At 34.1% G+C, this 25,367-nt stretch overlaps 1 protein-coding gene across 1 annotated transcript in view; it reads right to left on the reverse strand.

Annotated features, from left to right (window-relative positions):
• Window positions 1–25,367, reverse strand: part of Fbn2 (fibrillin 2) — a 218,122-nt gene that overhangs the window by 124,513 nt on the left and 68,242 nt on the right. Inside the window, exon 7 of the mRNA XM_076855914.2 lies at window positions 20,913–21,038. Coding sequence (XP_076712029.2) covers window positions 20,913–21,038 — 126 coding nt within the window. The remainder of the gene's footprint in view (window positions 1–20,912; window positions 21,039–25,367) is intronic.

The following is a 25,367-nucleotide window of genomic DNA, read 5'->3' on the forward strand; positions in this document are numbered from 1 at the left end:
AGAGACCACAATAAAAGAGAAAATTTTACAAACAATTACTATGAGGATGTACTCATTTGAGAAAAGAGAAGTGAAGACAAAGAGAGGGTTAAGAGAGGTCACCAGGATTGCTGAAAAGCTATTCAAGTTTTAAGGAAGTCAAAAAGTGACAGGCAGAATAATGAGCACCCACTGATGCCATTCCTGCAACCTGAGAATATGTCAGTTTACATGATCAAACAGGATTTCAGTTGCTATTCAGCTAATCTCTAGATATGAAGATGACCCTATTGCCAACTCCAATGTAATCACAAGTGCCAGAGTCAGAGGGAGATTTGCAGATGCTAGCTGCAAAGATGGAAGGGGCCAGAAGCCAAGGAATGAGAGCTGCTTCTAGAAGCTGGGAGAAAAAAAAAATGTATATTCCCGAAGTTCAGAAGGCACACAGGCCTGCAGATGCCTTGATTTCAGCCCAGTGAGACCCATGTCTGATTTCAGACTTCTAGAACTAGAAGAGCACAAGTCTGTGTCATTTTAAGTCATTAAATTTGTGGTAATAAGTTCAGGCAGCAATAGGAAACTAATATGCTAAGGAAATATATTTAAGAAGAAATAGGGTAATCTCTAAGAGAAAATGCCATCAGAGATTCTAGAAAACAAAGGCAATGCTAAGAAAGAAAAATCAGTACATCTTGAGGAACTTGAGATGACTGGCACAGAATAGGCTTTTAAGAAACTTTATAGTGAAGAGAGTCAGAGAAGAATAATATAACGAGAAGTGGTTAAAGAGATGGAGGAGAGGATTTGTGCTGATGTGTCAGAGGATGACCTTGGCTACAGGTAAAGAGGAAGACACAAGCTATGAACTAATAATGGCAACTTTCAAAGCTGCACAGACGGATGATGGAATTAAGCAAAGAGCTAGAGCATGTATCTCTGCAAAAAAATTGGAAGATATTCATCAAATATAGGAAAAAGGGTAAATGAAGACATAGCAATAGAGGAAATTTAAGCTTGTGTAAGTTAATTTCAGATATCTTCAGTCTTTCCAATAGAGTAAAAAATAGAACAGATATTACAAAACCTTAATGTGTTAAAGAATCACCTGGGCAGTTTATTTAACATGCAGATTTTGAGTTCCAATCAAGATGCTTTACTATTCCCATTCTGTTCCAAACACATAGCACTGACAGATTACATGAACAAGAGAGTTGGGGCTGTAGCTCAGTGGTAGAGTATTTGCTTCACATGCACAAGGTCCTGGGTTCTATCTCCAGCATCACAAGGTAAAAATACAAAGCTTCATCAACTGAATCAATTTTTTTTTTTTTTAAATGGGAGGAGAGGGGGCTGGGATTGTGGCTCAGCGGTAGAGCACTGGCCTAGCACGTGCAAGGCCCTGGGTTCCATCCTCAGCACCACATCAAAATAAATAAATAAAGGCATTGTGTCCAACTACAACTAAAACCTAAATATTTTTTTAAAAAATGGGAGGAGGGAGAGCCAACTAATTTCAAAATACAAGAAAAACATTTTCTTGGTCCAGAAATAAGATTGCACGGCAGCAAGCGGAGCTGCCCTCTTTCCCCAGAAGCTGGCAGTGGTGGCTAGCATCCATGACTGTACCTGATGACAATATGGTGTGAGAGAGCCACAGCAGGAACAGTGCAGGGTGCAGGGGGAAGGAAGGGAAGAGGGCCAGGAAAGACTTCCAAGGCAAAGTGACAGTTAAACTGAAACAGATAAACAGGCTTACAACAAGCCAGGAAAATGAAATGGAATAGTGATTTCCAGGCAAAGGAAAGAGGCTGCACAAAGGCAAGGCAAGAGTTCTCTAGCTGATGAACTAAGTAAGTGTTACTGTGTGGAAAAAGTGAGTGGAAAGAAGTGAGGTTAGAGAGGGAAGCAGGGAATGAATCATGTAGGATCTTTTTCCTGAGAATAGGGGATCCAAACAGGAGTGACATGATCAAACTTACAACCTAGAAAGATCACTGTGGTTGCCTTGTGGAGAAGCGGTTGCAGAGAAAGATGTAGGCGACCCTAAAGAAAGCTATCTTACTAATGCAAAAGAGAGACAATAACGATAAAGGCAGAGAAGTAAATGAATTCAAAACAGATTTAGGAAGTAGAATCCGCTCAAACATTTTGGTGATAAAAGGGTTGAGCCGGACCTAGGTTTATGAGTTGTGCAAAAGAATTAATGGTGCCATTCCCTGTACTGGAGATCATGAAAATGATGGTAAGTTACCCACGGGGTGAGTGTAGTAGAACCAGGAACTGAGCCTGTGCCTGCTGAGATAACCATGGGGTATTTACAGTATAACTGCCTGGCAAGTGGATGCATACAAAGGCAAGTCTTCCATGTTGGGAAGCCAACACATGGATGATAGACTCTTCAGGGATGTTAGGCAAAATTAGGTACGAGAAAGTTACTTGTTACAGTCTTGGTGTGAGGTGTCTCATGTATGAGACAATGCAAGAAAGTTTAGGGGACCAGAGTTGTGGCTCAGAGGTAGAGCACTTGCCTAGCATGTATGAGGTACTGGGTTTGATCCTCAGTACCACATAAAAATAAATAAATAAAATAAAGGTTAAAAAAAGGGGATGCTTTTAAAAAAAGAAAGTTTAGAGGTGAAATGATTGAGTTATGAGTTATGACCTAATTAGTGCATTAATCCACTGAGGGGGATTAACTGGGTCGTAACTATAGGTAGGCAGGGTGTTGCTGGATGAGGTGGGTCTTTGGGGTATATTTTTTGTTGCTGGTCTGCAGTTTCTCTCTCTCTCTGCTTCCTGGTATGATGCGCTGAGCTGTGTTCCTTTAACACACTCTTCTGCTGTGATTGATGTTCTGCCTCATCTCAGTCACAGAGCAATGGAGCCGACTGTTTATGAACTGAGACCTCTGAAACTGTGAGCCCCAAATAAACTTTTCCAGCTGAATTTTTTTCTTGTCAGGTCTTTTGGTCACAGCACTTAAAAACTGACTAAAATAGTCCCTCCTAGTGATTCTGAGAAAAGTGAAGTTTCATTTGACTGTGAGTATATTCCCTAGATTACAGTGGGCTCTAAGGTAAATCAGAAGAACGAAAGAAGTAAAAAACTATCATCAATGTCACATTTTGACATGAACAGGCAGAGTGAGAGCAGTCACGCAAAGGGACGATGGAAAGGGAAGAACATATTTTAGGAGATTATATAGAGGATGGGAGCCTGGGGTTTGTCATGTTATATCAACATTTTGGTGTCATTTCAGCGTTTTACTATAGTATGATTAAATATTATTTCTTGGTTCCTCTTTCCTATTAGTATCTGTCTAGGGAAGTAACATTTAAAATAATCTCTCTGTGTTAACATTAATGGACACTGAAGGAATTTTTAATTAAGAGGCTTTGTCTACTTAGGCTGAATAATTCCATTTTTTAAAGTGTTACTACTGTAGTAAGGTAATGAATGGTTCCCTTTGGGCCTGAAATCAATACTGTATCTTTCTAAACACTAATTTGGAGTAACTCAGGCATGAAGCAATGGTGGCAAGAGGCAGTTCCATCACAGTGCCTTTTAACATTACAACAGTGTCAAAGCTATTTCTACTTCAAAATACATAAAAGCATGAAATTTACTGATAACATGGCCGAGTAAAATGCACTTCCATTTTCGGTCTACATCCCAAAATGATATTTTGAGGGAAGTATAGCCACTATATGGTTTTTCTTTCTGTGTGCCTTCCTGCACCCCAGACCCATCTATGTGTTTTACTCAGGGTGGGAACATGCTGGTATCCTTTGTTAATCCAAACTTAGGACACATGAAGACAAAACTTTAAACTTAGAACACAGACTGTCAAGACAAGCAAGACTAAATTATTTACAAATTCTAAAATTCTGAAGACAACATGGTTGATGCTAAGCTTTTGTAGGATACTTCTAACAACTGAGTGAAGCTGTTAAAACCGCGTCTTTCAAAATCTTTCCCCCAATCCTCCCTGCCTATCATAATTGCCTTAAAATTTTTAAATAAATCCAGAAAAAAGTAAATTGAAAGTCTCCCTTACTGTTGGGTAAAACCTAAAATTTCAGCGACATGAAAGTCAGGAAATTCCAAAGTTAAACTTACTATAACCATTTGAACTTGGCAAAGTTGCAAGAATTTAGTACTTTTTATTCCCATTTTTCTCATTAAGCATCAGAACACTAAGGTATAAACATAAAACCTTGAGGATTTTTAAATGTATTTTGGCATAATTCAATAAGAAAATTAATTTAAGAATACTTGTTGTTTTATTAATATGAATGGTGCATTGAAGTCATTTATTTTGTCTTCTAAATAAATGGCATCAAGTGAAAAAGAAATCTATTCCACATTCCACTAAAAATTACTATACAAATGATTATTAAATTCTGTGTTTTTTATACTTACTACCACAAAAGGAAATAAACTCAGTGAAAATGTTATAATCAGTCACTAACATTCATACATGTGGAATTTTTATGACGAAAGTTAATTTTTAAATTAGCACAATTGTATTTTTCTTAGTTTTTGTTGATTTTTTAGAAAAAGAATTCCCACGACAGGCAACATTTTACAAAGTCCAGCTTAAATTTTAAAAGTAGCTGCAAATACACTGAATCACAGAGACACAGTGTACATATGTATAAAATGGGGGTGTATATGCGGTTATGAGTATGGAGAGGTCACTCCTAAGTCTCAGCCTGCAAAATATACACTTTGATATTCTCAAGGAGGTGATGGAACTACATCAATCCAAGAGCTATTTACTAGCATTCTCTGCAATCAATCCATCCATCCATCAATCAATCAATTCACAATGGATAGCCTATCAATTCTGTGAATGAAGCTCATCAGGACCACCTCCATTAGGACTTGAACTGGGTTACTGTAGACATATTTGCCCTATGTATTGAATAACTGCTTTACGGTACACCCAGTTGTTGCTTATCTATAACTAAGTCATCTCACAGATCTCATGGGTATTAACACAACTCAGCGATCTTCACTGAAGACCTGTCTTGTCGTTTGAAATTCCGTTCTTTTTTTTTTTTTTTTTATTTCCCCGTTTTTTAAATTACTCAGGCCTTCTGTTTGATAATTTTTGCAAAAGTCAAACTTTTGCCTGTACACTCAATAGTTTCAGATTAACCAAGGGACTCTATGGTGTAAGGTATTTTAAACTGCCAGGGTACAGACAGAAAGCAACTTTATTATTTCTCCCACTGCTCCTTCACACCTCTCTTGACAAGTTCTTTACTGAGCTTAGGAATTCTCAGGAAATTCCCATAGATTTTTCCCAGCTTTTTCAGATGAACAGAAGATCCACTCAAATCCAAAAATCCCAAAGCTCTCATCTTCCATTCAGTTAAAGCATTTCCTCTTCCCAGCAGGGGCTCCCTCAGGCATGAATGCCCTCAGTGAAGGAGGGGAATGGCTGACTTCTTTCCTCTGCCTTTCTCCCTCCCTAGCTAGAAGATACGATGAGCACATTCTAGGTTGCAGTGAGGAGGGTAGAGGACAGGACTAGTAACAAAGATCTAAGTGGGTGGGTCAAGATGTAACGCCATGGACCTTTTATTTTTCTCCTTTGCTGTTCTTTTTCATGTCCTGGACCTCTAAATGATGATGCTCTAAGGCTGAGCACTTGGACTTCTCTGTTAAGATGGCTCCCTTGATCTTGTCTAGCCTCAAGGCTTTAACTATCAACTATAAGCAGTGCATATAGTATAGTAACATTCCTAAGTATTTATTGCCATCCTTGACCTTGCTCTTGAACTTGATTTAAACATACAACTACAAATGTCTATCTGATTGTTTAATAAGTGTTGCACGTTAACTACCAAAAATTGAGCTCCTGATAACTCTGTCCTCTGCTCTGTCCACCCACAGATGTTTTCCATCTCAGTTAATGGCAACTTCAACATTCTGGTTCCAAAACTTTGAAATTACTATTTCTTTTCCTGTCTTCCTCACAACTGATCTGCAACAAATTCTGCTGGCTCAACCTTCAAAATTTAACCACTTCTCATCACTTTTATGGAAAACTCTGTGGTCTGAGCTTCTATCAGAACTCACTTGGATCACTATAGCATCCTGCTAGTTGTTCTCCATGCTTCCACATGTGTCTGCTGATTATCTGTTTTTACCATCCAACAGCTAGAGTAAGCCATTGACAAAAAAAAAAAAAAAAAAAAAAAAGAAAGAAAGAAAGAAAGAAAAAAGAATACTTTACTCCATTGTTCAAAACCTCCAATGGCTTCCATCTCAAGAGCTCAAACTAAAGCCCAAAGTACTTATCATGTCCTGCAAAACTCACAAGACCTAGTACCAGGCTGCATCTCCAAATCCATCCTTTAGTCTCCTCACCTTCTGTTCCAGTCCCATAGACCTCCTAATGTCTCCTTAACACCTCAGGCACATCTTTGCCCAAGAACCACTGCATTTGCTGGTCCACATCTGGAATTCTCTCCCCAGAGTTTATTCTTTCACCTCCTTCAGTTCTTCATTTGAATACCACCATGTCAATGACTTTCTTTGGTGCCTAATTTATAATTTCATATGTGTATCAGCATTTTATAGGCTCTCACCCTGATTTATTTTTCTGATGTTTTATCACTTCTGACATAGAATAGATTTTACTTGTTCATTTTCCTTTGTCTCTATAAGTCAGCCTTCATGAGAGCAAGGATTTTGTTTTGTTTTGTTCGTTGCTCTATCCTGATGGTCTAGAAGTATGCCAGGAATTCAATAAGTATATTTCTCAAAGATTCTGGCATCAATGGTCTCTTGTGTGGCAGGTTCAAAATCTATAGTATTAATTCTTTTAGGAAACTTCCCAACTCTGAGAGCACTCGCCTCTCACGAATGATCCTAGGAGTACCTGCTCTACCTGATCTATATTGTAATTCTTTCAAAGATTTGTATTTTTATACAGGTTGGTGGTAACAGGTCACTGAAGCAGAACAATCTTTCTCCTCCTTTTCCCCTTCTTCTCATACATACTGCTCACCAGTTACATAGATGTTAAAGATAGCAATACATATAGGATAGTAACATTCCTAAAGGAACAACACAATTATAAATTATTGTCTTAAATGGGAATAGGGTCTAGAATACAATCTATTCATGAGACCCATACACTTTCTTGATTTCAGGTGGAAATACTACCAATCAACCAGCCACTACAAAATAAAGTGTTTATGTGTATTAGTACACAGGATTTATACAATATTACACTCTCTGAAAAAAAATGTTTGATTAAAAATACCAATATTTCATTCTGACGACAAGAAGAAAAGAAAAAATATTTTAAGATTTTAAATCAAATTTTAAGTAAACATTAAAAAGTTACACTTCCTGTTTTTCTTTACTATTCAATTATGAAAACGTCTTTTCCCTATCATGGTAAATTAAGAAAAAGATTCCATATGAGAAGAAAACTTATGATAATCTAATTTGCAAATTGCTGTATCCTATGAGTTTATTACATTGAATTAATTTTCTAAGCCTCCAACTAAATTTTCACAGTATGGTTTTACTAAAGTATTGGATGAGAATATTTTTTTTTTTTTTTTAGTAAACTTCAAATGTTTTGTATTGCAAAACATCTTTAAGGACTTCAAATCTGCCATGCTTAAAAATGAAATAAAACAAGAGAGCAACCTATCATATTTATTCCCACATACCATTTGAAGCATTTCTTTTTCAAAAAACTCCTTTTCTTTGAATTACCTATTAAGACATTTTCGCTGTTTTTCTACTGTTAGCCTTTTTTAAAAAAAAAAAAAAAATTTTTTTCTAAGGGTTCCTTATTTTATCCTTTTGTCTTTAATATGCATTGCAAATATTTTTTTGCTTTTTCCCATTTTTCTTTTGACATTCCTTTAGATATCTTTGCCATGTAAAAGTGGTTTTCTTTTCTTTTTTATTTTTTCCTTTCATTTTCTTTCCTTCTTCTTTTTTTCCTCTTCTTCTCCTTCTTCCTCTCTATCTCTCTCCTTTTTTTTTTCTTTTTGGTACTGGGTATTGAAACCCAGGGGTGCATTACCACAGAGCCACATCGCCAGCCCTCTGCTTTGTTTTTCATTTCTTATTTTGAGACAGGGTCTTGCTAAATTGTGTAGGGAGGGCCTCACTAATTTGCTGAGGCTGACCTCCAACTTGGGATCCTCCTGCCTCAGTCTTGCAAGTCACTGAGATTACAGGAGTGTGCCACCATATACAGCATTTTCAGACTTTTGTGTAATTAAATATATCAATGACTTTCTTCATGAATTCTGGATTTTTAATACAAAAAATTCTCTTATGTTTTATCATAATACATTTACTATTTCATTCTTAAAAGTGAGTCTTATTTGTTATAATCAGCTTACTTCTTTATCATGTATTATATTCACCTATTAAACATAACATTGATTTTAAAGCACCTTCTTATTTGTCTATGTTTAAAACTGAATTTGTTTATTTCTAAGCCTAGAGTGGTAGTTTCAGAAAGAAGTTGTTATATTTTTGTTTCTCTTGTAAAATTGTATTTTAAGAATACAATACTAATTGTGATAGCATGAACATCTTTTCTCTTTAAGTGCCTCGTTGACTTCTGCCCCATACAGTATACAGATAGACATATAAAAGTAGAACATCCTGGAACAATATTAATGTTGTTGATAGAGTTTTCTGTCTTCTGAATTCAGGAATGACCAGGGTTTCAATGGCAGTCTAGTTGATGGTAGAGAACAGAAAAAGCAATAATACGGATGGGGTTGTGGCTTAGTGGTATAGTGTTTGCCTAAGCACCATGTAAAGAAATAAATAAACAAAATAGAAAGGACAATAATATGAATAGAAAGAATATAAATTACAAATGAAGATAAGAAAGGAAGACCTAGAAAGATTAATAGAGCTCAATTTATTATGATCTTCACAAACAATTCCTTTGTCTTTGGAGTTCTCTAGCAAACTTATAGGAATCCTGAGGTCCTATTTGGCAACATTTATTTTTAGAAGTTGAGTAGCTATCTAGTAATAATAATGACAAGTAATAGTAAATTTTACAATGTCATTTCCTAAAATCCAGTCATACCTCCCTACTTGTGGCTAAATTCTTGAAACATCTATATTACTTTTTAGTTAATACTCTTCTCTATATATATTCATTGCTTTATTTTAATGTAAATTTTGTTCTAATCAATAATATTTTCAGGAAAGACACACATGCACAGTTTTGATACAATAGTTTTTTTTTCCTTAAAACATTTGAACAGATTATAAACTACTGAAAATTATTTGCCCATGGATCAACTAAAATCCAGTTACTAGGAAAACTGTAGTAGGATTAGACTGAAGTGAGACCACTGAAAATATAGGTAAGAATAGTGAAAACCATGAGCCCCCTGCCTTTTTCTTAGAAGTTTTACTGGAATGCGTCCTTCCTCATTTTTCACGTATTGTCTATGGTGGGTGCTGGAATACAGTGGCAGAGCCGATCTGTGATAAAGACAATGTAGAAAGCCAAAAATGCTTACTATCTGGTTCAGACCTAGAGGGGCTCTGCACTTAATATGCTTACGAGGATCTTGAGAATTCATTTCACTTTCAAGAAATGAAACCTAGAGATCAGCACTTGGGTGAATTCAGATGTCACCTAGAAAATAATGTTCTAAAAGGAAGCCTACTTGCTCCTATAGAGGACTGGAAAAGGGATATATATCCTTGTGCAAATCTTAGGTGAAACTAAAACACTGAAGGATATACCAGTTTCATGGTCATTTCTTTCATAAGACTTCTTGTAACTACCACATAATAATGACTTAAATATAAACAAAATTTTACCATAATTTTTAAAACAGATGAGAATACAATGAAAAGTTGTTTCACTTCTGTGTGACAGAACTTTCAAGGTATTGAAGCCCAAGCAGGAGAGGGGAATTATAGTCACATTGGTAATCACATAGTTGGTAGCATTTCTAAGAATTCAGAAGATGAGACTATAGCTGAAAAATATGTTTGTGCTTCAGATTAGCATGAGCTATAACTAGTAAAATTAAGTCACATCAAACTTAATATAACAGCATATTGGTAAATAGTGCCCAAATTCTCCTCTGCCACATCAGAATTTCAGCCATGCTAGACAAAGCTACAGCTCAGCCTTCCATTTGTCCTATATTTGCTATTGCTAGATTTTAGGGAAAAAATAATCCTTGGATAGTTTTCAATAATTAAACCAAAAAATACACACTAACGTGTAAAATATGAAACCACAGCCCTCTAGGATAACTGAAGCTTATATAAAAATACAGTAAATCATTTAATTAACATCTATATGACATTTTAAAAACTTACTATAATGAAACTAATTCATCTAAATTTTTTATTATCTGAAATAAGGGTTATTTACAATAGATGTCTTCTGTACTGAAGACAACCATACAGGCCCCTACCATACTCCTAAGGCTGCATTGGAGTAAATCAGCAGCCCACAGACCTTCACAGAATTCTCAATGCCTAGTAGTAAATTAAGCATATGTAAGGCTGTAGGTGACCATACTTGCAAGAAATGCAATCCTGGATCAAGGTATTATATTTCCAGTTTTGTTACATTTTTACTTGACTACAGCAGGATATTTCTTTAGAGCAGACTAATTTCCTTCAGGCAGTGAGCCATGATAATTTGTGAGACAGCCCCTCCCATCTCTCTTTTCTTTTTTCCCTCTTTCTTTTATTTTGTAGTCAATAAAAGTTAAAGATATACATATATACCTGTGTACACACACACAACACACACAACACATATACAATATGTATCTACATATGTATCTGTCTTGTCTTTCTGGATACATATTTATATATTTAAATATATCAATACTACAAAAACTATATATGTAAAGTATACACACAGATATCAGCAATTCATTTTGTTATTTTATCTGGCCTGTACTAGTTTTTTTTTTTCATTTTCACTATGAAACAGCAATTATTTGGAAAGTAAAATTAAAATTTAGTGAACAATTATGTAGCCAGCAAAATGAAGCCATCCATTAGTAAATAGTGGAGACACATTTAAGTTCATATCTTATTTTTCCCTTAATAGCAAAGTTCAAAATGCTCATCTGATTCTTTCATTCCAGGCTGGAATAAGTTTTTCTATCATTAACACACCTAGTTCTATTTCTCTGAGAAAGGTGTTTTGGAGACTCTCAATTTTTCCGATTACTTTCAGCAGAAACTGAATTGCAAGAATCATGTGAATTACTTTACCATGCTTTTTTCTTTCATATTTTTTTTTAAAAAAAATGGATTTAAACATACAATGGCACTAGGGAAACAACACTGGCTCCCAACATTTGGGAAATTTTCCCTGAATCTAGTAAAGTGCAATTTCCTGACCACTGCCTTATGCTAAATGAATCAAGTCCTCTGGGTCTCAAATGTCCCTTGCTGTATAATTTGTGTGGAACTGGGGCAGAAGGAGTCAAAACAGTCAAAACTGGTCCTGAGACCAGTCAGGAATTAATGAATAATCTTAAATTCCTAGTTCTAATTCCCCTCATCAACATGATGGACAATTTGTCATTGCCTGTTGATGCTTTTATCAAAATAGGCAAATGTATGCTCCGGCAGGTAAATCTTGTTATTCAATTTTTTATAAGTTCTTTAAAAAATTATAACTTGGAAACTACTTTTCCTCATTAAAATGATCTATAAGAACTTTCAATTTTTTTCTGTGGCATCTTTGTCTCTCTAACAAATACACAAAGTGTTAAAGCTTTATCATATCTAATATGCATGAAAACCTCAGGCAGAAATCACCTTTCTTGTGCCTCCTCTGAAGGTGCAGGCACTGAGCTGCTGACAATGGCATCTCTCAGGGGTGTAGCTGAGCTCAGGTCCTGATGAGCATCCCATTGGGGCTGTGAATACACTGCTCTCTTCTCTGTCATATTTTCTGAACTATTATAAACTTAAATTGTCATTTCTCTCTACAAATTTTCTCTTATAGGTTAAAACTATAAAAAAATAAATTTTTACAAAAGGAAAGTTAAAATGTGATCTGGATGTTTCAAGTTTTAATTCCTGACCTAGATCAAAGCCTTCCTTTTTCTTTTTGTTGAATGATTTTTTTTGAATATGTATTTTTTCAAAGACTTCAGGGTCATATTAGTGGGTGATATTACCCACTGTGCCTCAAATAAAGAACTCTTTCTCCTCTAGGCTTCCACAGGAAACTATGTGTGCAGCTTTCCATTTTGTTTAGGTTGAAATTAAAGGAATGTTGTTATTTTAGAACTCCCCATGAAATATTGCTGCGGGTTGACTAGAACTGTCCAGGTGGTATCTAAGTTACTTAACACATGTGTTTCAATAGTGGAAGTCATTTGTGGGAAGAAACTAAAAATGTTTAGATTGGAAATTTCTGATAAGTATGCTAGAAAGTGATAAATGCTCATTTTGCTTTTCTGTCAGCTCCGGCTGCTGCTTGGCTGTCCCTCTGGAGTCTCCATCACTCCACCCTGCTGGTCTCTCCTTCTTAGATGTGACAGTTCCATTTAGGAGACACAGGGGGGCATCTAAAAGTCAGCTATATGACACAACTGTTACTAAGCCTTGCCCAATTGGTTTATAGAGGTCGAAATGCTTCCAATATTTTTCTTTTTGGTATTTCTATTTATTTATTTATTTACTTATTTACTCATTTATTTAGCTATACATGATAGTAGAGTGTATCCTGACATATTATCCAATTTCCATTTTGGATTCAATACAAACTTCCAGTGAATTTGCACTAAATTTCTAAAATTAATACTTCGCTGCCTATCATAAAAATGATTCTTTACATCATAAAAATCACATTCTTTAATGCAAAGAATTTTTACTATCCCTGCATCTGACTACAAGTCATTGTTTTTCACTTTTTTGATTTGGTAATGTATTTGCAGGATACAAAGTAAGAAAATTAGGCTGGGGCTTTCAGTGAGAAAGTCCTAGTCAACCATTTTCCACCTTCCATGGTACCAAATGACAGATTTTTCTAGTGTTTTTTTACAAAAAAAAAAATTCTATGCATAAATGAGCAAATATAAACAAGAAAACATACACACTTTTATCTTTTTATAAAAATGTCTTACAACTTACTTTTGTCAAGTTATATCTCAAACATGCTTTTATATAAATACATAAAATATCCACAATCTTTTTAAAAGGATGAACTGTTTCCCACTGTGTGCATGTTTTGTAATTTAATCACAGTAAGTCTATTATTCTATATATATTGTTCACTGTATTTTGCTATTACAACAACAACAAAAAGGACCAAAGGAATAATCTTATTAAATCCATCATTTATTAATTTAGTGTGAGCAGGATGCACTCCCAGAATTAAAATCAATAAATTAAATGGCATTTATATTTGTAATTTTGATAGATAAAATAAAATTATATTCCTAACACATTTTTATATTGTCTATTGTTCAAACCCTTACCAATAGTTTGCCATTAGAATTTTTATTTTTATCAGAGGTAAAGAAAGAGATCTCAATTCTGTTTTTATACTTCTTGTTGTATGTAGGATAAACATGCTTTAGTATATTCAGTAGTCCCTGGTATTTCCCTTATTGTCAATTTACATCCTTGATTATTTTTATTAGCTATTTTCCTATTGATTTGTAGATTTTTTTTTTTTTTTTTTAGGTGTAGATGGACACAACACAATGCCTTTAGTTTTATGTGGTGCTGAGGATGGAACCCGGGTCCCGCCCGTGCTAGGCGAGCGCTCTACCGCTGAGCCACAATCCCAGCCCAATTTGTAGAATTTCTTTACATATGAAATATCTGTCCTGATTTGTGTTAGGGGCTGAAAATATTTATCCAAGTTCATTATGTTTTTTGTCCTTCCTAGTAGTGCTTGTTTTTTTTTCTTTTATTATCACAGAATTTATTTTATAGAGTTGAATTTACAAATCCATTCCACTCCATAGCTTTTAGGTCAGCAAAACATTAAGGTATGCTTTCTCAGATCTAGGACCATATAAATATTTTCATTATTACTTTTAGCATCACTTTTTTAATTGATGTTTATATCTTTGATTCATTTAAAATTTATTTTGATATAACATGTGACATATAGATCCAAATTTAAAAAACATATCTAGAGTAGACCTCTATAAAACAATTGGGTGGGGCTTACTAACAATTGTGTCTCCTAAATGGAAATGTCACATCTAAGAAGGAGAGACCAGCAGGGTGGAGTGATGGAGACTCCAGAGGGAGAGACAGCAGCAGCTGAAGCTGACAGAAAGACGAAATTAGCATTTTGAAAAACAATATCTAGAAGGAACGCTTTCAATTTTCCTCCATTTAGAATGAGCACCAAAAACATATATTGGAGAAGATATAACATCTTCAACAAGTGGTGCTGGGAAAACTGGAAATCCACATATAACAAAATGAAATTAAGCCTCAATCTCTCACCATACACAAAACTCAACTCAAAGTGGATCAAGGATCTAGAAATTAAACCAAAGGGAGAAAAAGTAGGACCAAATCTCCATCATATCGGATGAGCTCCCAATTTCCTTAATAAAACTCCTACATCACAAGAATTAAAATAAAAAATCAATAAATGGGTTGGATTCAAGCTAAAAAACTTCTTCTCAGCAAAAGAAACAATCAGTGAGGTGAATATCGAGCCTACAGAATGGGAGAAAATCTTTACCACAAACATATCAGATAGAGTACTAATCTCTAGGATATATAAAGCACTCAAAAGCCTTAACACCAAAAAAACCAAATAACCCAATCAATAAATGAGCCAAGACACTTCTCAGAAGAGGATATATACAATCAATCAACAAATATATGAAAAAATGTTCAATTAGAGAAATGCAATTAGAGAAATGCAATTCAAAACTTCTCTAAGATTCATCTCATTCCAGTAAGAATGGTAGCTATCAAGAGTACAAACAACAATAAGTGTTGGCAAGAATGTGGGGAAAAGGCACACTCATACATTGCTGGTGGGACTGCAAATTGATGCAGCCAATATGGAAAACAATATGGAGATTCCTTGGAAAATTTGAAATGAAACCACCATTTGACCCAGCTATAACCACTCCTTAGTTTATACCCAAACGAGTTAGAAACGGCATTCTACAGGGACACAGTCACATCAATGTTTCTAATGGCACAATTCATAATAGCCAAATTGTGGAACCAACCCAGATGCCCTTTAGTAGATGAATGGGTAGGGAAACTTTGGTACTATCGAATACTACTATCACTATACACTATCGAATACTACTCAATATTAAAAGAAAATAAAATCATGGCTTTTGCAGGTAATTGGATAGAGTTGGAGAATAGAATGCTAATGAAGTAAGCCAATCCCAAAAAACCAAAAGCCAAAGGTTTTCTTTGATATAAGGATGCTGACTCATAATGGTGATGGGGGTGGAAGCATGGGAGGAATGGAGGAACTTTAGGTAAGGCAAAGGGGGGGGGAGCAGAAGGGAGGAGGCAAGGGGGTAAGAAAGACATGGAATGAGTTAGACATCATTACCCTAAGTACATGTGTGAAGATACAAATGGTGTGAAAATATTTTGTGTACAACCAGAGACTTGAAAAATTGTGCTCTATATGTGCAATATGAAATGAATTACATCTGCTGTCATATATATCAAATTAAAATAAATAAATAATTTAATAAAAAAATCTAGATACAGGTATGGTGGTGCATGCCTTTAATCCCAACAACTTGGGAAGCTGAGGCAGGAGGATCAAAAGTTCAAGGACAGTCTTGGCAGTTTAATGAGCCCTAAGCAATTTAGTGAGACGTTGTCTCAAAAATAAAAAGAGTTAGGAATATAACTCAGTGACTGAGCACCCTGGGTTCAATCCCCATTGCCAAAAACAAAAACAAAACAAAACAAAAAATAACAACAACAGCACCAAAAAGCCATCTAGTCATCTCACTATCACTCATTTCATACTCTGTCTTTTTCCTTATTGATTTAAATACCACATATTTACATCCTTTCACTGTTATTTCTACTGTGTGTCTTTGTGCTATTTACATTTACCATAGTAATTTAAATATTTTGCTTTTAAAAATGTTTTAGCATCTAGAAGGGCTATTTCCTATTTTTTTTATTGCTGTTATATCTTTTCATAGGAGTGGTAGAGTACACTTGACTACTCTGAAACTATATTTTTAGATTATCACTATTGATTCCCTACTTCAAACAAAGATGGAATTAGGTCAGTTTCTATTTCCTTACCCTTACTCCTGTTTTCTTAAACCTGCAACTAAATTCTAAAGTTACACAGAATAGGCTACTTTAGCACAGAGGTACAGAATAAATTTTCATTGTAATGAACAGAAAATATGACAAAAATCTATTTAGTGAATATCCAATACATCAGCCAGAGAGGCAGCAGAGCACATTTCAGAGATAAAGGTTTTAACTGAAGAATTGGTTCTTGTGGGCTAATTTCCCAAAGGTTCTATGGAAACTAGCTTGGTAGGAGGCTTAAACCAGCTAGGCAGAATGGCTTAAACCAGCTATGTAGGAGGCTTGAACCATCTAGATAGGAGTGCCCCAATCAGGTAGAAGGTGGAGTTGGAACTGAAGCAAAAAAGACTCTGCCAACAAGTTCTATGAGCTTCATGAACATAAACAAATACACTTGTCACAAATCTCGAACAACAAAATGCTGTATTGGGAGAACAAGCTTAAGACTCTTCAGAATAAATTTAAAACAGCCATCTGACACACTAAGAGCAACTGAAGGGAAATTTTCCAATATCATTAGGCTCTCTTCCTGTCTCTCATATAAGCCAGGAAAGAAAAATTAGCTCAAGGAATGTCAAAAAAGATACAGTCTGGAAGAAGGGATCATGAAGGACATGGGAACATACCTGTGCTTTATCCACGTGGACCAAATTTCAAATTAACAGATTTTATTTTCAAAGAGAATAATGCAGGACAATCTTCAGAAATATTGTTTCATTTTGTTTTGATTTGTTTTTCTTCTCTTCTTTATTTAGATTAAGTGAATATTTAGACTAATACATATCTAAGTAAGGTAACCTTCTTTCTGGATGTGAAGACATGGCTGATTCTACCAAGAATCATTTTGCCTACTGTTATGACAGAATTAGGAAATGAGATTATCGGAACCAAACTGGCCCAAGAGAAATAAGACATGATTTTAGTGGGTATTATGAGAGGTTTTATGGAATTTGGGCCTCTGACTGAGTGAAGGGGGGGAACCCCCAGATTTTCCTTCACACACACATACCGAAAGTTGGGGGTGCATATACTCCTTTCAGCTTTGGTCTGAGATTTACAGCTTGCACAGTAGTCTTTACCTGACCACAGAGGGAAACACTCTTTGGGAAATCTACCAGATCAGTGATACAGAATATATTAAGCCCCCATGACAGGTATCAACCTATATGTTTCAAACATTAAATTAGGAGATGAATGCCACCCACATCATTTCTTAAAATTTTAAAATAAACAATATATGCTCAAACAAGTTTTCATCATACCAAGCCTTTCACCATAAGATTTCAGTTAAGAAGTCACTCCAATCAACAAGCGGGAGACAGTTCTCCTCTTAGAAATAAGTAGTGTCTACAGGGGACCAAAAAGGAACGATGACAAGAAGATCTAAAAACACAAATCTGCATTTCACATTTATGCTCTTGGTCTCTCAATGGCAGCCAGAGCAAAATAAAATTATTAAGATAATGAAAAAATTGTCAGATGAAGGAAAAATTCCCTTGCTGAAGGCCATTATTCTCTTTCCAAATACAATTTTAATCCTGAGCCCACATTTTGCCTTCCAAGACAGGATATCCTTTTGGATATTCTGCCCAAGACAAATAAATTAACTTATTTACATGCTATTCCCAATTCATCAGCATATATTTGTGAAGTGTCTCCTGTATGCTATATACTGCACCCTGTTGTAGGCACTGGGATATTACACTAAATGAGACAGTCCATTTCCTCAAGGATCTTATTCAAGTGAATTGGAGTGAAAGAGTCAACAAACAAGAACACATGAGATATCAATAACATAACTGTTAAAGAACTATAAATACAGAGAGAAAAGACCAGTAGAATAGAGGAAAGGGAAGAGGATAGGGAGGAGGGGTGGACAATGGGAAGTGCTAGGGACTGAATTGGAGCAAATAATATTCCATAGCTATACAACTATGTCCAAATGAACTCAAATATTACATATAACAATTGTGCACTAATAAAAAATGGGAAAAAATTAATGAACTAATTTGCAGTTTCTTATTAAGAACACCATTTCCCTTGTTACTCAGATCCCAAATGCTAGACTTTCCTTTTTAGATTTGAACAGATACACTCATTTAAAGACTAAAAACGTTTTCTTTAGAGAATTTCATTGCTGTGTGAACAAAATATGAAATATAATCTAGTAAAAGTAGAAAAGGCATAATTTAAAAATGACTTTCCCAGTAATAGTATATTTTGTATTCACATCATAATTCACATAAGAAATTAAAATGCCTTACCCTTTGACAGTCAAAAGTCATTGCTACAGTTATATTTTTATTCAGAGAAAGTATTACATTTTAAATTTATTTATTTTGGTGCTGGTGATTGATCCTAGGGTGCTTTATTACTGAGTTACACTTTTAGTCCTTTTTATTTTTTTATTTTGAGACAGGGTCTAAATTGCTGAGGGTCTCGTTAAGTGGCCCAGGCTGGCCTTGAATTTATAATCCTTGTACCTCAGCCTCCTGAATCACAGAATTACAGGTGTACACCGCTGCACCCAACACTAACTTTAAATTTATGGCAACAATTTTACACTGTCATCAAACTGTGCATAAACTGACTACAATTTAAAAGCTGTCACCATGTATTATATAATTTCTTACATAAATATCATTTACTCTTTTACAGAAAAAAAAGTTGATAATAACCATTTTTAAGATGTATCTAAATAAATATGACTTATATACAAATAAAGCCTTCACATAACCTTTTGATTTCAAATTCTAATCACCACTTTTCTCAATTCTGCTATTCCCTACAAATTCCGACTATTAAGTCACATAATTCTTTCTGGGCAATGGTTAAATGGATTTGGCTGCCTGGGCAGGAAGTAAGGAAAGACATTACTGGATCCAGGGCTCTGGGTGGTGCCTACATTATATCAATAGCCCCCATTCCTAAAGAATATGGACAAGTGCAAATAAAGAGTTGCACTGTCTTTCTCCAAACTCTGGCTTGGCTCCGAATGTTGTTTTGATGAAATGTCATGTAGAAAAGGCTTATTCCATTTTCAACTAAGAAGAAATTCATTGTTTGATGTATAATGGAAATGTCACAACCACTAATTCAGTCAGTGGCTGTGCCTTCTCGCCTATGATCCAATACTGTTTTTGTTCCTAAATACACTACCCTTGGATCTAGTCTGGAGGTTATTCAGAAATAAAAAGTGAAGGGGAGTAATAACAGTTGAGCAACAAAATCAACCCTCAAAAAACCAAAAGACGAAGAAAACATAGCAAGGAAAAGCAAGGAAGCAGCAGCACATTTTCTGCAGATCCCTAATTTCTGGTCCAATTCTTGTGCTAATTCAGGTAATTCACATAATTTCCCCCATCTTTCAAGTATTTTTCTTAAACTTTCAATTATAGATGGACCTTAGTGATCAACACTGTATTGGGGTAGAACAATTTGAGCATTCTTGCAAAGAGTTTGAAAGAGAATTTATTTGATCAACTACATTTTTATCACTTTTTTAAATGTGGAGCATGAAATTAACTTGTAATAATATAAAATGTATACAACTATAAATATCAATTTGGAGCTGACAAAAAATGAAATGGAGCATTTGGAATATATAGGATAAAACATAACCAATGGGTCTATGGGATTATGACTCCTAGTACTGAAGCAATAACATGTGTATGACCCCCTCACAACTCTCTCTCTAATGACATAGTTCACTCTCCTGTTTACCTTGCATGATTAAACTCTAGGTTTTGCCTTCCCCATCCTTTTTTTTAATCCACAGAGATGGACAGAACTCTATAACCAAGCTACAAAAAATAACCCTAAATACTGCCTTTTAGAAAAGGGAAATATATTTGAGTTCACCAGAGTACTTATGACTCAAGAAAACAAGGATATATTTCAGTTTGCCTTCAGAAAACTAACTTAAAAGAAATAAATTGATTTATCTAGCATAATAACTGAAAAGTACTTTTGATACTACTAGAAGCATTAAAACTATTCTAAATATTCAAATATAACAAGCAAATAAATTTATTTTACTTGAAGAATGCTGGTAGAACTTACCTTTTGATATCCTAATCCATATTTTGTATTCTAGAAAATTATTAATTTATATCTATTTGAACTAGGTAGTCTTTCATAGGTAGTCTTTCATAGTCCTTCCTGAGTTATTTATATTTTTTTAATTTGATGGGTTGGCAAGAAACAATATCAATATCGGACATCAAAAGATCTTATTTTTTAATACATGATACAGTGCCAACAACTAATGTCACTTTACACATGATGTTATATTTCACTTGGACTAAGTTTCACCCAATTTCAATTTTTGGCAAATTTTTTTAAGTGAAATATAAAAGATCTTCATTAAGGAAAAATAAAATAGCTGAATTACTCCCATTTTCTCATTTCAGCATAGCAGGTGAGATAACACACTAGATGCAAAACTTTCATTGGCTCTTTCCAAATCGAACCCTTTAAGGCTATGGTACACAAACCAATACCAAAATAATGTAGGTTATACCCACACATGCATACTAAAATAAAGAGATCAACAGTCTTCAAAACTCCAAGTCATATTTTTCTTGGATTCAAATTCAACAACAAAGCTTGTTCTCCAAAGGGGAGACACTCACCTTCACATTTCTGAGTAGTTTCACTCTGCTTGTGACCAGCAGGGCACCTGCATTCAAAAGAGCCCACTGTATTGATGCAGTTTCCTCCCTGGCATATTCCTGGAATAGCCTGGCATTCATCAACGTCTGCAGGGAGAAAATATTTTTAATATAGATACCACTGGTTTTCAGAATATCTATACATAGTTCTTCAGTGTATAAAATAAATTCCTTGTTCTTATGAGAATGGGGTACAAGGGTAGGTATGTACGTATGTTTAATTTACGTAAATGATATATTATAAGTCTATTTTTTTTCTTTATTTTTCTTTGGAGATTTTGTTTCTAAGATCCATCTGTGTTGTTATATGGACAATCTGTTGCTTTGATTTGTTACAGAACACTTCTTAATGTGTTCATTCTCCTGGTGATGGGCACCTTTAACTTCTTAGCACCTCAATGTGTTATATGATGAATGTGCCCATTGTTTCTTTTGTTTTGTTTTTGTTTTTGTTCCTTGTGACAGAGTCTCACTGTGTTTCCCAGGCTGACCTTGAGCTTTGTGTTCCTCCTGTTTCAGCCTTCCTTGTAATCCTCCTGGGCTACCAGTGAGCAATGTCATGACTGGCTCCTGTTTCATTATGAAGTTGAACTGACCATGGACTTTGAAGACTCACAGATTCTTTATCACTCTGCTGTAGACCCAGAGCAGAATTACTGGATCGTAGGATATGGATTTATCTAGTATGGAGAGGGTTCAATGGTTCTTCAGAATGCCTGAAGCAGTCTATACCCCTCTGCTGTTTGTGAGAATTCCTGTGTTTCCTCTATCCTGCCAGCAAATGATATTACTATCCAATATAATAATTTTCTTTGAGCTAACATTTGTAAAGAGATGATATTATTATTTTAGTTGTTTCTCCAATTACTAGTTATTATTAGTAGCTTATATATTTTTATCTCCTCATCTGAAAGTTGCTTATTTATACATCTTAAACACTATTATATTGGGATTATTGACCCCTTACGGTAAATTTTAAAAACTTAGAATTTTAAATATTTGACCGTTTTATACATTGCAATTATTTTCTTCATCTTTTATTATGTTTATTAATTTCATCTGCTTAGCAAAAATCATTAGTGAATCAATGAAGTTGTAGTAAAGATTATTTTGACACATGAAAGCTAAAAGTTCCTAAGAAATGTCATAAGAAATACTTCAGGTCAAATATAAGCAAGATAGAAATTAAAATCTTCATCAAAAGTGAAAAACACTGAAAATAGGAAATATGTTAAAAACATAAGATGTATTTTTTATTTTTAATGAACTTATAGATAACTGATTGCTACAAGTGATGACAATAATAGGTATTTTTGAGGTTATAAAATATATAGAAGTAAAAAGCAATGGTAACAGTGTGGAGAATTAAGGAGAGAGATGGAGGTATACTATTATGAAATTATTATAAGCAAAATGGCATAAAAGCATTTGATATAGACTGCAGTAAGATATGTGTAGAAAAACACTAAAAGTGATTAGATATAGCAAATAATACAATTGAGAAGATAACATTCAGTGCAAACATATATGCAATTAATCTAAATAGAAGCAAAAAGAAAAAAACAGGGGACCAACGGACAAGAAATAGCAAAATGCAAATTTAAATTCAATAACATTAAAAATTACATGCAAGGTAAATGGTACAGATAATACAATGTAAAAGGCTGAGATTGTCAAATTTTATTTTAAAACATCGACACTCAAATCTCTGTTGCTTACCAGAAACCTACTTTGATAGATTAAAAAGTAAAAAGGATGAAAAGGATATATTAAATAGTACTTAAAAGAAAGTAAAGTTATTATCTAATATTTTGCTTATCAGGACAAGAAACTTTACCACTGATAAACATTGACACTTCACAACAAATAAGGGCTTGATTCACTAAGAATGTTAAATGCATATGCACTGATTAGGAAATGTTAAATGTTAAATACCTAGAGTAAATAGAACTTTTTCAGATAAAACTAAAAAGGAATAGACAAATCCACAATTACCCTGTAAATTTCTACTTTCCACTTAGTGACTAATAGAACATGTAACCTAAAAATCAGCAAAGACATATAAGACTTGAACTGTACTTTCAAACAACTGGTAAAAATTGGTATTTATACAACACTCCATGCTTGAGCAAAGAATATTCTTATCAAGTGTATAAGACTATCTCCCCAGGAAGACTACATTCTGAGACCATATTAAAAACTTGTTATATATAAAAGAGGATTAAACTCACCCAAAATATGTTCTAGACACAACAGAGTTAAACTAGAAGTTAATAAAGGAAAATATCTGAAATAGCCTCAAATTTGACTTTTAGCAATACACTTTGAAATAATATCTGGGTCAAAGGCAAAGTCACATGAAAAATCAGAAGATATTTTGAATTAAACAAAAATTAAAATACACTATATCAAAATTTATAGAGGTAAATAAATAGCATTAAATGCTTATATTACAAAAAGAGAATTCTAAAATCAATGACCAAAGTTTTCATATTAATAAATTTACAAAGAGGTGCAAATTAAAGTAAATAGAAGTAATAAAGTAATAATGATAAAACACAAAACAAACAATGGAAATAATCAATGTCTCTGAAGTGTGGCCTTCTGGAAATATAAGTAAAACTGATACATCTCTATCAAGACTGATCAAAGAATAAAAGAAAGAAAATAAATGAACTACAAATACAAAGAATGAGAAATGAACTATCGCTACAAATTCTTTAAATATTAGAAAGCCCAAAAGAAATAGGGTAAACTAAATTCATCCTACTTATGGCACGAAATTCAGTAACTAAGATGAAGTTTATAAATTCCTTGAACAGCACAAATACCAAGGTTCACTCAAGAACAAATGGATATTCTTAATGTAAGTACATCTATTAAAGTATTTAACTCATACTTTAAAATCTTTACACAAAGAAAAGTTCATGTGTAAGTGGTTTCACTTGTGCATTCTTTCAAACATTTAAGGAACAAACAATACCAATTGTATAAGATTCTTACAGAAAAAAGAAGAGAGGACATTGCCCGACCCATTTTATTGTACTCACATCACTCTAACATCAAACCCAAAGACATTATGAGAAAAAAATATATAATAATCTCTCCCTGGGAGAGATGCCCCCAAATCCTTGTAAAATCTAAATAAGTCAGTCTTTACCATCATCACGAGAGGTTTATTCCTGAAATTTAAGATTTTTGTTAAACCTTGAAACATTGATCAATATAGGTCGTTAACAGATAGCAAAGAGCATATGATTTACTCATAGATGTAGCAAAATCAAGTAACTAGATTTAACTCTCAGTCATGATTTTAAAAATCTCAGTAAACCACGACTATAAGGGAACTTCTCAGTCTGATAAAGGGCACGCACAAAAATACTACAGCTAATATATTATAAATATTTGTAGGCCTTCTGTTTTAGAGTATTTGTATCTATGTAAATTTGCCTTGAATTCTTTGTCAGAAATGGTAGTATAATTTAGTAGGTTTTTATGGTAAACACTGTCCAAAAAAATAAATAAAATATGGAAGGTTATGCAAATAGTCTATTCAAATTAACAGGCTAATATGACAGATTTCCTAATGTTGTATATTTAATTACAAAATAATCCATTTTGTATTAGATGTTAAAGTACAGAAACACAGAAAATAAAGAAATGACCATTGATGTCACTTAGTAGTCGGTCTTTTTAAACTTTTGTTCACACTCCCAATGAGAGTAATGGTCTATTTATTTAACAAGGATGAGATCCTACTATATGTGTTGTTCTGCACTTTTTTTTCCATTAAAAACATGTTGTAGAACTGTCTCTGTGTCAGTATCTATAGATTTACTCTATTATTTTTGGTAAGTCCATAAGTTGGTACATGTTAGTGTATAAATTGAAGAATTCAAGCCTACAAAAGAACTTAGCATCCTTATTATTTTTTCCTAGTTTTAGCTCTATCTATAAAGTTAATTACAATAGTCCAAACTATTTTGGTAGTAAAATTAAAGTAAATTTCAGTGTCTTATTAAAGGATAGCTGATCTACACAAAAGTCCACTGGAATGAAATATATGGCAGGAAGTTTATATACTGGACAGTTTAATTCAGAACATTTTAAACCTTATTATTTTAAAATGTACTACATTCCCACCCTCATTACAGTGTGGTATAAAATGTCCCTAGAAACTTCCTGGCAGATAAATCAGAGAAAGAATATTATGATATAAGCTGAAAAATGAAGCCAAACTTATAAATCCCTTAATACTACTCATAAAATCTTAGACTACATACTTAGTAGACTCAGTAATTTTTCAAAGGAAAAAGTAATCTGACATTACAGGGTTTATTTTATAATTGCCTAAAAAGTATTTTCCTAGAAGGAAAAAAATCCTTTATTTCTGAAGTCTCCTGGACTATGCAGCTC

Source organism: Callospermophilus lateralis, chromosome 5 (genome assembly GCF_048772815.1).
Source record: "Callospermophilus lateralis isolate mCalLat2 chromosome 5, mCalLat2.hap1, whole genome shotgun sequence".
NCBI classification, from domain to species: domain Eukaryota; kingdom Metazoa; phylum Chordata; class Mammalia; order Rodentia; family Sciuridae; genus Callospermophilus; species Callospermophilus lateralis.